The sequence below is a fragment of the Aspergillus affinis genome, assembly GCF_023601865.1.
Source record: "Aspergillus affinis strain CMG 70 chromosome Unknown NODE_246_length_20186_cov_86_166692, whole genome shotgun sequence".
In the NCBI taxonomy this organism is placed as follows: Eukaryota; Fungi; Ascomycota; class Eurotiomycetes; order Eurotiales; family Aspergillaceae; genus Aspergillus; species Aspergillus affinis.
Genome location: NW_026516027.1, coordinates 1 through 12,415, shown reverse-complemented (window position 1 = coordinate 12,415; position 12,415 = coordinate 1). Strand labels below are relative to the sequence as shown.

Below are 12,415 nucleotides of genomic sequence, written 5' to 3'. Positions count from 1 at the left end.
GCTTTTCCTTACCCAGGCAAGGCGCAATTGTTGTGATATGAGGCTGGTGCAGACCAGGAACAGAACCGCATCATCGGAATTAATTCCCACGATTCCTATAGGAAGCATCAAGTTGACTGGTTGATTGGAAATCAACTTGGTCTTCTCGTCGTGTATATAATAGCCTCACGTCTTCCCTCTGAAAGCACAATCAATTTATCTTCCTTTGAACTACAACATCAATCCCTCCCACTTATAGAACAATTTTGGCTGCATGGCTTAAGCTAGCCGAGTTTTTCAGTTTCCCCATTAAGAGTAAAGTTTATGAACCTCTACATAAGGCTTGCCAGGAATCCCAATTCGGTAAACTGCAAATGCTCTGGAATTGGTCAAAATTAGCGATCTAAATTGGCATGAGCTGGATTTAACCCCTTAAACTAGCCGTAGCCCCACTTAGAGGAAGTACAGTATCACCACATCAGCGCTGCCAACTAGCGGTCTGGTAATATGACTAGATACGCACTACCCTCTTAACTCCAACTGCTGATCCAAAAGGTCCGCAACCTGCACCTCCATCCCCAGAAACTCAATCCCCAGCTCTCGGCGCGCCCTGGTCGTATCGACCTCGTAGCTTAACGTATCCAACGGAGGCAGCTTAATATCGAGACCAGGATACCGACTTTTCACGAAATCATGCACCTCGTGCCACGGGCGCGCTTTAGACGAAACAAGGTACGGCTGTACACCCTTAATAGAGCTACCGCTTCTCGTAAGAGCGCTGACATGCGCCGAGGCGACATCGCTAACGTGTACGCCGAGGAATTGTTTCCCGAACGGAGTCCCTGACATAAGCGTTTGGAAGAGCATCCCGTTGCTACCGGATAGTTCTTCGGCAGTTTCCTGAACGAGACTGCGACCGAAGACGAGGACGGGGTGAATGGTCACCACATCGAAAGACGGGTTGTTAGTTGCCACGAAGTCGATCACGGCCTTGTGGGCGGCGATTTTGCTCGCGTGGTATTGGCCTATGGGTGAGAGGGCAGCGGGACTTTCCGCGTCGAAGGTGAAGTCGAAGTCGTTGTCCTCTTGTTAATGTTAGTGGGTTCGTACTCTTAGGATTGAAGGCAGCCAGGAGAGGTACCTTTCACAACTGCGCCATCCGCGGGTGGTGTTAACGGTATAATGGACAGAATCGAGGCCGTGATGACCACCTTCCGAATACTCGGAAGCTTCATCGCCGACTCCAGCACTGAGACTGTCCCCTTTACGGCAGGGATAAGGAGATCCGACTCTCCAGAGCCAGCTATGGGTGAAGCCACGTGGATAACGTAGTCTACGCCTTGGAGAGCATCGTCAAAGCCGCCTGGTGCGGTGATATCGGGGAGCACGGCGAAGGATAGTTTCTCGTTGTATTTGGAGAAAATCCGGCGCAGCTTGTCGGCTTGCTCGGGGCGGCGGACGACGAGGTGGACATTGTGACCGGCTTCCAGTGTCTGAAGGACGACCTGGGAGCCGATAAAGCCTGTTGCTCCGGTAATTAGGACGAGAGACATTGTGGGAGTTGTTTGGTGTTGTGGAAGTCAGTTCAGGATTCGAATTATATAGTGCAAACTGGGCAAGAAACGCTGATAAATCAATATCGAGTTGAATTAGTTAGATGACGTCTAATTACCGATTAATAATTCTTATAAATGCGCACCTCTAAAGTCATGTCGTACCGTAGTTTGCTTGTTTATAAGCAAGCTTTCGGAGACGGAGATAATTAGATAACTAACCAATCTTACAAAGCGGTGCGCCCTGCCCACTTAGTTAACTAACTAATGATGAATAATGCTTTGAAATGAGAGGGCGGCTGACTTGGGTGTCCAAGCTGGTCACGACGGTTATTCACCACATCTTCCTCTCAATCCACAGCAGCTCTGATCCACGGAAATTAGGAAAGGCTCTAAACTTTAACAGCCGGGAAAATATTTGACCAGCTGAAGTGGAACTTTGTCTTTATGCTCAGGGGGGGAGCAGACATCTCGAATTCCATAAAAGCTGCTTTGCACATCATCTTGTCCACGGACCTCATTACTCGAGCCGGAACATTTAGGACGCCATGTTCAACTTCCAGTATCTGAAGGTAGCATTATGCACTCTCTTCATCTCGTCGTCGCTCAGCAAACCCTGGAACAGCCCTGCTGATTGCTCGGATCTCGTCATTCCCTTGCACGCCTCTTCTTGGAACCGTCAATTAGAAGATTCGGTCCTCACCAATGGCAGCTCTGTGATCGCCCTGCTGTCTGAGCTGGCGCTGACATCCAACAGCTCGACCTGGGCCCACGAGTCCACTGCGCTGAATATCAGCGCCCGCTACTGCGAGCCAGTAGGCTCCTCCCCCCGTCGAGACGCAATTCAACTGCTTGTCCATGGCATCACGTACACCAAGGACTACTGGTTTGCCCTGGGAATGTCGGGCGTCCAGTCGCGGCTCTACTCCTGGGTGGAATTTGCCACCCGAAGAGGGTACGCCACGCTGTCGATCGATCGTGCTGGTAACGGCGCTTCCTCGCGCCCCAATCCATTCCACATCGACCAAATTCCTCTGCACGCGGCGGTGGCCAACCAGATCGCCGCCCAGCTGAAGCGGGGACAAATCATCCGCGGACGGTCGTTTGAAAAGGTCATTTATGTTGGCCATTCGCTCGGATCCATGATTGGCGTCGAGCTGGCCGCCATGTACCCCAATGCCGTCGATGCCCTGATGCTTACGGGGTACGCTGCCGAGTCCGACTCGCCGCTCGTCTTGGAAACCGGGCTCCTGCCGGCAAAGGAGGCGTTTCCGGCCAGATTCGGTAGCCTGGATGACGGGTATCTGGTAACATCATCCCAGCCTGGAAGACAAAAGGCGTTTTACGGCCGCAATGGCACCTTTGATCCCCAGGTGTTTACACTCGACTTTGATATCCAACAGACAGTTTCCGTGGGGGAAATGGCTACGGCTAGCCTGGCAAAGGTTGCGACTAACTATTCTGGCCCGGTGACGGTGATTACGGGCGACCAAGACGCGACTTTTTGCTTTGTCAATGAGACCTTGGATGGCTCAGGGCCGGGCGGCGAATGTGGACAGGGGAAGACCTCAGGCCCAGCCCGTGTGTCGTCTCTGTTTCCCGCTGCCTCCAGCTTTTCGGTCACCGTGATCGACAATATCGGACACTGCATTAACCTCCATTACGAGGCTACTGTAGCGTACGCGGTGGCGCATGATTGGATGGACGAGCATGTGTGTTAATACGGAGAATCAAATCATTAATACTTGTGAGAACTATGGAGCGGCAACTTACCGCTAGCAAAGGATTCGTTGCTTCTGGATCCACATTTCTTTTAAACAAGTTATCTTGGTAATCTCGATGTTGTAACCACCAAGTATCGGCCCATTTTGGGGGGTATTTCAACCTACCCTTGAGGGTGTTCTTTTCTTCTTCAATCAGTTCTACCATCCTTGATTGATTCCGTTTGATCTCATTCATCTACAATGTATACTAGTCCATACTGTTTTAGTTTGCTCTGAAAATATTGCACAGAATTTGGATCCTCGTTTAGACCTTGTAAATTTCTATCATAGAACATGGGACAGGTCTTCTGTATCAAAGGCGACCTCACCACACAGAGCTGCCATCATAATAATGCATGTGAAAAGCAAGCTCCCAATGAGATCTACGTATTGATTGTGCGCCTGAAAATGTGAGACAGACAGGCAGATCAATTGCCTAGAACTTAGGACTAAACTTGCTCATAGCGCGAATTCTGGACCCATAGATAAAGAACAAAATAGGAATGGGAATCATAGCCACAGTAATGAAACCCAGAACACTAGATGCCCAAGGTACGCCTAGATTCTGGTACATTTGTGTAGCGAATAGCGGGAACGCGCCACCCAATGTCGAACGGACGAGAGTATTTGCCGCGATGGCCGAGTTGGCAAACATCATGTACACATCAATGAGGTAGTTGAGACCCTGCATAAAAATAACCAGGATACCCAGACCAATAGGCACGCCGGCAATGACCTGTGGCACCCAGGAGATATTTGGGCTGGAAGTCCAGCCGAACCAGAACAGACCGATTGGCAGCAATACAGAGGCGATCATCATTGGCACGAGGCGCTCTTCGGGAACGACCTTGCCATGCTTTGCAAGTTTGCGCGCAAAACGAGTCTTCGTGGTGTATATGATGAGACAGGCACCGAGCAAGACGCCGATAATAATGGCGATGAATGGGATGGCAGCTATGCCTGCGTGGGTCCAACCGCGGATTTCACCAAAAGAAAATGGGTAGGCCTCGAAAAAGAGGTAGAGGATTCCGTAAACTAGGGCGAGGTAGATGGTCATAGCAACCAGGATCGGCTCTTGCACGAGCATCTGAAATGGTCGGAAGAGGTACTTTGTAACGATGTCTGACATTTTGGGCTTGTGTAGATCCAAGTAGGAATGGTGGCCCAAATTATTGGTTTCAATGCGAAGACGGGCAGCTCTCTTTTGCAAGAGGACTGGGCCGTAGGTCTCAGGAACGACAAAGAGAGCAATTAAACCGAAGAAGGCGGATGCAATTAAGGTGATCCATGCGGTCCAGCGCCAGCCAAGGTATGAATCCGTGAGGAAACCACCGCTGAAGAATATTAGTTTCTGGATAGTGCTTTGGAAATGTCTTTTAAAGATATCTTGAGGTGATTTCAGTACTCACACAATTGGGCCAAGAACAGGCCCCATAAAAGTAGCCGAGCTGAAGAGAGCGACAGCCACTGCGCGGTCCACGGGGTCCCAAATATCAGCCAGGGCACCGCCAACGACGGCTAAAGGAGAGCAACCAAAGACACCCATGAAAAATCGGCAGACCAGAATGGTTTCGAGGTTCTGGGCGACGGCCACGGGGATCTGGAAGATAGCAAAGATGAGGTAGCCTGAGAACAGCGGGATGCGACGACCGTATAGCTCACTCAGCGGTGCCCAGCACAGGGGACCTAGAGCGAAACCAAAAACAACCAGACTAGTGCCGAGAACCATTACTTCAGCCGATACATTGAACTCCTTCGCGGTCACCAGTGTCGCAGTCGAAAAGACGCTGGATGCAAAGGTGATCCACATAGTCATAGAGGACATAGTCAATGTGATGGCCCATTTGCGCAGATTACTGTAGTTCTGGGGGTTCTCGGGGTCATTTCTGCCATCCCAGTCGACAAGGTTGGGATCTGCGCTGGAGTCATCAGACTGTTGTGGGGTGTCGACCGCTTTCTCGATATCTGTTTCGTTCTTATTATGAACAGTGTTGTTGGTGACGCCCCCCTCGATGGAACCGTGTTCCATACTGAGGCGAGGTATGGTTATAGTTGAGTCAAATGGTTGGGGATTCATGGTTGCTCTAAATACCCGTGTACGTAGATATATATGTGGCAGCACTGCCCAAGTGTGTGAGAGAAAACAACATTGGGAAAGAACGAAACAGGGGCCATAGGACTCTCAGGGCAATATAACATCGTAGCTGTTCTAGAAGGGGATAAGATTTGGAGTTAAAGATTTCAAAGCTTTGTATGAAAAAAAGGGGCCGTGGAGAATTAGTTCATTCGCTATTGTAAGATTGGCCCTTCGCTCCTCCACTATATCCGCGACTCTGGATACTACGTTGCGATGGGGACGCCACATTATGAATAAGGATCGGAAAAAGGCCCAGAACACCGTGAAAGTTAGAAAATCGACTAGTCAAAGCATGCAAAAGCACGAAAAAGCACGAAAAAGCACGAAATCTCTTGCAGTTCCCAGTCCAACGTTCGCTCTCGGCTTCAACTAAGCACCGAAAAAGAAGTGGGGATCTCGTGTTGATTCGAAATCCAAAGCCAATGCGTATTCAGACGAAGTCCATTTCTGGTACAGAACTCCATGTACTCTCTTAGGACATTTACGGGGTAGTAGCGTTCTAGATGAATCTTCAATAATTTATCGGGTTTTATATGAGCAAAATATGGGAATAAAGCGAGCGTATTATGTGGTGAATATAATGGGAGTGCTTTGACACAAAAGTCTTTGCTCTTCGCTTCGGCGCACGCCTTCAACCGTTGTTGCGAAGGTGACTTCAAGTCCAATTCTATAACAGTAAGTTCAGCTGTATCGGAAATTTGGTATGGATACCTTACCCTGGCCGTGTTCCAAATGTCGTCTTGAAGGCATTGAAATATGGACAACCAACAAGAATGTAGTCGCCAAAGTCGGCTAAAGCCCAGGCACAGCACTCAACTGCATTGCTGACACCGGATGTTATGGCAAGATGGGAGGTTCCGCGCCGGACGGATTAATAGAGTCCGACGGGAGTGGGTTCTACTAAGGTTCGTGCTAGCGCATCTGTTCTGCAAATTGAGTTAGCCTTGCCGATGAAAAATACACCCGAATGGTTTAGTTCCACTTGTGTCTTGGTTTCTATGTTTATCGGAACAGCTTTGGACCCAATCACACGGACGAATCATAAATACCTTGTCTTCTGAATTGGCTATTATTATTATTATTATTATTACTATTAATATTTATTCCTCGGGCTTTTCACGACCTTAGGTCGTATGTAGCCCTCTAGCTAGTGTGTGCACCGCTCCGTAGGAAATGTACATTTGATAGCGTTACCACATGCGCGGTCTCTGATTCAGGTTTCAGGAGCCAACCGTCCCGTCTCCATTGCAAACGCGATGGCAGCTCTGACAATCTTTACGTCGGGTTTCCATGCTCCTCCATTCGGTTCACTCGCATCCCCTACAATCTCAGGTTTACCTCCTAGCATCTGCGAGAGGCTACCGAAGCTCGGACCCCTGTCTATATTGGCACTTTCGCCGTGGGTTGCCAAGGTGGGTCTTGGAAATCGTCTTCATCGTCATCCTCGGTATTGCTTGTGCCGTTCTGATGTTCGTCTGTGTTTTTATTCAGTATGGAAGGACTTTTCGACAACACTCTGCTTCTCGAAATGAGTATTACGTTGCCAGGCAGTATAGAGGAAGGGAGATTTATCTAGTTGAGCATATAGCCATGGACCGTGAGTCCTTTCATACCACCACTATACAATTTATATGATTAACCCACCAAGCACATACAACCTGAGGCACTCGAAAATGAGGGGAAAAGAGGTGAAAAAAGACGCCAAACCAGGGCGAAAGCGATGCATGAAACGGTATACTCGCTTCGAAATTTTCATGTAGAGATTGCCCAATACTTCATCAGTGGCACTGTATACACTTTTATGATCCCTGTTATATTGGTGCAGAATTTGCATAATGGGAAATCCGCCAGATATTAGAAGGCTGTAGATACCCAACCAAAATGAGATCAGATAATATGATAGGTTCCATTCGGGACTGTTGCGCGAGAGCCATTGCATCGGGCCCACGATATTCCGTGCTGGACATCGCACACAAATATCGCTTGGATATCCTCTCCCTCGAAACGGCGATGTTCGTTTCGAGGGAGAGCCGGGCTCTCTCCACGACGGTTTCTTTCCTGCCCACCGCGGAACCCCTCATGTATGTACCGCGTATGCTCCCGCATAGCTATTATTCCTCCTAGAACATAAGGAGTGCCACAGGCCCGTCCGCAGCCCTCACAGCGCGGTAGCCCTCCGTCAATGAGGCCTATGTCGCCAGTGTTCAGACTGCAGGTGCCCCATGCAGGCCAAAATATCTCATTCGTCTCCATTTGTGCCAGCTTAGCGATGGTTGGAATAGAAATAAATTAAAATAAAGATTATCAACGAATCATAGATCAGTCCCCAGATGTTGAGCACTGAGAAAACTGATGACTGCTGGGCTTGCCCGTGGAAGTAGCCTGGCTCTTTCTTCGCACCAATTGTTTGGAAATAAAAGTGAGTCAATTCTTTCAGGTTATGCACAATTGATTAAAAGGCCCCCCGGGACTCAAATCAAACGTTTACCACTTCTCAACATACGGACGTAGATCTAATTCAAAGGCAAACGTCGTCCGCGGCTGAGTGTGCAAATACCAATACGAGTCCGCAATCTAACGCAAGTCAGTGACTAAACCAATATACCAAACGAGATAGCACCTACAGCGTCAGGACTCAATTTCCCATCCACGTGTTCATTGGCCCATGCCTTCGTCCGGGGTATGTCAATGATACCGTCAATGATGGTATGTGAGACATGCACACCCTGCGGTCCAAACTCACGAGCAAGCGACTGTGCTAACGCGCGCAGTGCAAACTTGCCTGAGGCAAAAGCAGCAAAGTTAGCTGAACCCTTCAAGCTGGCTGTAGCTCCTGTGAAGATCAGAGTTGGAGGATACTCGGAGGATTCACGGGAATCCAAGAGGAGAGGGAGAGAGTGTTGAGCAAAGTTGAAAGCACCTTGTCTATTATACAAATTAGTACCACACCCCAAAATCCCTATGCTTTTTGATATGCTCTCATCGAGAGCAAAATATGTGGGAAAAAAACATACGCTTGAGATGCAAGTGCGATTGAGTAATCCTGCTCAGTAAGTTCAAGGAATGGCTTTCGGACTAAGCCGCCGCCAGTATTAAACACCGCAGCGATAACCTTGGAGGATGGGAATTGAGATGCGATCTTGTCAAAGGCGGCATTCACGCTCTTTGAGTCTGAGACATCAGTGCTGATGCCGAAGGCTTGGCCACCACTGGCATTGATCTCCTGAACGACTGGGTCGAAGTTTTCTGGGTTTCGGGCCAAAACAACAACAGTGTACGCCTTAGCAAACTTTCTCGCGATCGAGGCGCCCTGTACGTTTTGTTAGTGCTGTACTTATATAGCGGGGCTGGATGTATAAGTAGACCGTACTGTGCCCGGGCCGACGCCGGCGATAATTGCGATAGACTTGGAAGCCATGATTGATATGGGGATGATGTCTTTTAGGCGAGTGCAATGAACTGGGAATGGAGAGAGCTATATAAAGGTCTCTGGCAGGCTACTATTGCTGAAGCTTAGAAATGCAGGGTGGATTGGTCATCACCTCGGCGGATGATATCATCTGCAGAGAATGGTACTGGTGGATCCCCGTAGGTAGAAGTTAGAACATAAATGAGACGATCCAGATGAATAATCGTTAATTGAGGGCCAGTTTTACCACAATGATGCAAGAATAGTAAGCTATTTATTGGTGTATTCCGTATTGGAAATATAGGGGTTTAATTAATGGTGTGCAAGACTCTTTATTTCTGTATTTATTCTCCTAACAATTTGTAGCTATGGAGCAATGATTATATGAATTACAAAACATCCTGGATAAATAAATCCTCCGGTATACCGGCATCACTACGCCGACATTGATAATACAACAAATTTCCCAAAATGTTCCAACTCGACAACTTATCCTTCACAAACCGTCATGGCCGACTCTGACACTCTGGTGAGTGATCTGGGCTCAGTATGGTATGATTTGGTTTATTTACTACACATATCAAGCTCAAATCTAATACCTCCACCCCTCGTACAGCCATGTTAACCCCCCTTCCCCCCAAATTACCGATGCCCTCGCTATTCAACGCGCACCTGCTCTCTTCCCTGTACACGATCTTCGACTAAAACCGACCAAGACCGGCCCATGGGCCCGTGAAGACTTCCAGGACTTTCAATTGAAATGGAATCATGCTCGAAGGTGAAGAAAGGAGGACAGCAGACCAACCATGCATCGTACTGACACCCAATACTTCCATTGATGGGGGTGCAAATAGCAAGTAGACGCGGGTTTATGTGTCGCGGATTTGGTCCTCACGTTGGTCGCTGGACTAATGCGGAGATTGGGGATCCCGCGTAGTCAACTCCTGACTCCAGGTTTGTCTGATGGTGTGGTGAGCGGAGCCCGCTGATAAATTATATTCTATCTAACATGCGCGGAAGGCTGATCGTGTCCTTGTGAAGCAAAGTATGTAACCTGTAAGGACGCAGGCGATTACGAATTGGGTTGATAGGGGAATGGAAAGCAATGGCAATGATTGAAAGCCGACCTAAGTGATACTAAACTATCATGGGCAAGTACAACTCTTCAACATCAAGTAACCGAAATGATACTGTCAAGTCTTTGTTCAATTTGGTACTACACGCTGATCCCATCCTCGTTAATTTCCGTTATCAGCGAAGAGGTTTCCGTTCATGTATTTAAGTCCGGTGTCAACAGCAACGGTGACCACCGTCTTGTCAGGACCTAGCTCCTTGGCCAGGGCAATGGCAGCGACGACATTAAGACCAGTGGAAGTTCCCACAAGCAGTCCCTCTTCCTGGGCAAGTCGCCGACACATAGTACGCCCCTCCTCTTCGGAGATACCCCATGCCTCATCATATGAGCTGCGATTGAGGTGAGGTGGGATGAATCCCACCCCAACGCCCTCCACGCTATGTGAGCCGGCATGACCCTCCGTGAGGACGGGTGAAGATTCCGGCTCTAGGACTATGAATCGTGTCTCTGGCCACCTCGATTTGAGCACTCGAGACACCCCTGTGACCATGCCAGCCGCACCAAACGTGCCACAGAAGGCATCAATTCCATCTGGGAATTGTTCAATCAGTTCTTTGCCGATTAACTCATACCCGGGGAGACTGTCCGTATTATTGAACTGGTCGATGAAGAGGTGTCCTTCCTGGCTGGCAACACCTTGTGCATGGTATATCATAGAGGGGATAAGATCTGCTGTGACGGAGCCGGATGGGCTGTGAATTAAGTCGAATGTGGCACCCAGGGCACGCATAGTCCGTAGCTTTTCGACTGCAAAGGCGTTGGAAGAAACCACCCTGAATTGGTATCCTTTGATGGCACAGACAAATGCCAAAGAAGAGCCAGTACTGCCACCACTGGCTTCCACAACTGTCATACCCGGCTGCAGCTTCCCTTTATTCTCGGCTTGCTCAATCATGGACCTCGCCATACGATCCTTATACGAACCGGTCGGGTTCAAGTATTCAAGCTTCAGAAAGACGTTGGCATGGCCTTCCGGAACCACGCGACGGAGACGCACGACAGGGGTATTTCCAATAGCATCCAATGCGGAGTCAACAGGCAAGGGGGGTGAAGTCATGGTGTAAGCTTTGCTGATTTGGCTTGGGGTTCAAACTCGGGTCTTGGGCTGAATGATGGTTTCTCAGCTAGAACGGCTTGGGCGCTGGAGGGATGTCAGGAAGGCAAAACAAATTTGTGCGATACCAACGCAGTCGGTAAGTGAGTGGGTCAGCAAGAAGCACGTATTAAATGTGAAGGAAGTTATCAGCATAAGTCATGAAACGGACATCTTCGGCGATTGAGCCTCAAAGGCCGAACCTGAAAGGCCATTTCCGAAATGCAGGAATGAAGATAGAGAAGACATAAGAAGCTGCTGTACAGTACGTCTCAGGATTAATTTCACCGCCTATATTCTTCGATCGTTTCTCCAACGCAGATGCTACTAAGATCTCAACATCTTCAATCAATCATCTGATTCTATTGGCCATGTTCAGTATTAGCCAGTACATCGATTCCTCATCCTGACCAAAATCTACTGACAGAAAATACAGGTTACAGGTATGACGAATGTATGGTTCAAATTGACAGGCAGTAAATCCTGTCAGATTCTCGGATATCGGTATCGACTAGTACTCATGAGGGCCAATTGAACAATTCAGCGATTGATCGATTTTCTTGAGAACTATCTGCAGGCCCCTGTTCAGAAGGTCATACTTCAGGGGTTGTTTAGCGTGTTACAGGACTTCTTCTTTGAGAATACCCGATTACTATACAGAACAGATAGGAGATTGGGTATGCGCTGAATCATCCTGCTGCTAGCGTTAGCGTGTCCTCCTCTTCAATCGACAAATTCTCAATACTGGTCCGAATCTGACAATTTGTGCGGACAGATCAATAAGCAAAATTACTAACCGACAACGGTTTCCACACGGTATTGTGTATTCTCCGCCTACCTAGTAGTCTGTATAGGCCCACATTGGGCCTAACCATACAGACATTAACTAACTAGTGAAAGATGGGAAGCGCTCGCTGGACGTCTGCGTAGTGCAGACTAGTCCATCGCAGAGACACGCAAGCACCCATATCCAAAGCGTGTTCGTGTGGCAGAGTGTGTAGTAGCAAAGCAAATGTCCAAGTAAACGATCACTCAAGTAATCGTAACCGTACGTGATCAAGCGGCGAAACTGGAGATAAAATAACAATATCGTAAAATGGAAGGAGTGTGTGTCCGTGTAAACGATGCTGTCTTGAACACTACATACAGTTAGGCAACAAAAACGGATGCCTTGGTTCTGAGGTGCGGGAAGCGATGGATGTGTTGTGTATTGGGTGGCCGGTGTGGCCACTTATCTAACGTGATTCCCGGCCGACCGGTCATCCCGGTCGACCGGTCACCCTATCAAATTTTCCCTTAGCAACCATTGTTTACATTTTTTAAACCACCACCATGCCTCCAAAAAG

The 12,415-nt window shown here is 48.5% G+C and overlaps 5 protein-coding genes across 5 annotated transcripts; 1 reads left to right on the top strand and 4 right to left on the bottom strand.

Moving 5' to 3' along the window:
* Window positions 1–501: 501 nt before the first annotated feature.
* Window positions 502–1,532, bottom strand: KD926_005025 (NAD-dependent epimerase/dehydratase; the record flags this gene model as incomplete). The annotated part of the gene is made up of 2 exons (XM_053095434.1): window positions 502–1,064; window positions 1,121–1,532. 2 exons carry the CDS (start codon window positions 1,530–1,532, stop codon window positions 502–504), a joined length of 975 nt encoding a protein of 324 aa, XP_052949901.1.
* A 548-nt stretch (window positions 1,533–2,080) lies between these two features.
* KD926_005024 (alpha/beta hydrolase) lies at window positions 2,081–3,253 on the top strand (the record flags this gene model as incomplete). The annotated part of the gene is made up of 1 exon (XM_053095433.1): window positions 2,081–3,253. One exon carries the CDS (start codon window positions 2,081–2,083, stop codon window positions 3,251–3,253), a length of 1,173 nt encoding a protein of 390 aa, XP_052949900.1.
* A 478-nt stretch (window positions 3,254–3,731) lies between these two features.
* KD926_005023 (MFS transporter) lies at window positions 3,732–5,324 on the bottom strand (the record flags this gene model as incomplete). Its single annotated transcript, XM_053095432.1, has 2 exons — window positions 3,732–4,629; window positions 4,705–5,324. 2 exons carry the CDS (start codon window positions 5,322–5,324, stop codon window positions 3,732–3,734), a joined length of 1,518 nt encoding a protein of 505 aa, XP_052949899.1.
* A 2,592-nt stretch (window positions 5,325–7,916) lies between these two features.
* On the bottom strand, window positions 7,917–8,850 carry KD926_005022 (uncharacterized protein; the record flags this gene model as incomplete). The annotated part of the gene is made up of 4 exons (XM_053095431.1): window positions 7,917–8,006; window positions 8,057–8,357; window positions 8,447–8,742; window positions 8,803–8,850. The coding sequence occupies 4 exons, from the start codon at window positions 8,848–8,850 to the stop codon at window positions 7,917–7,919; spliced, it is 735 nt and encodes a 244-aa protein (XP_052949898.1).
* A 1,229-nt stretch (window positions 8,851–10,079) lies between these two features.
* KD926_005021 (PLP-dependent cysteine synthase family protein) lies at window positions 10,080–11,033 on the bottom strand (the record flags this gene model as incomplete). Its single annotated transcript, XM_053095430.1, has 1 exon — window positions 10,080–11,033. The coding sequence occupies one exon, from the start codon at window positions 11,031–11,033 to the stop codon at window positions 10,080–10,082; it is 954 nt and encodes a 317-aa protein (XP_052949897.1).
* Between the last annotated feature and the right edge of the window lie 1,382 nt (window positions 11,034–12,415).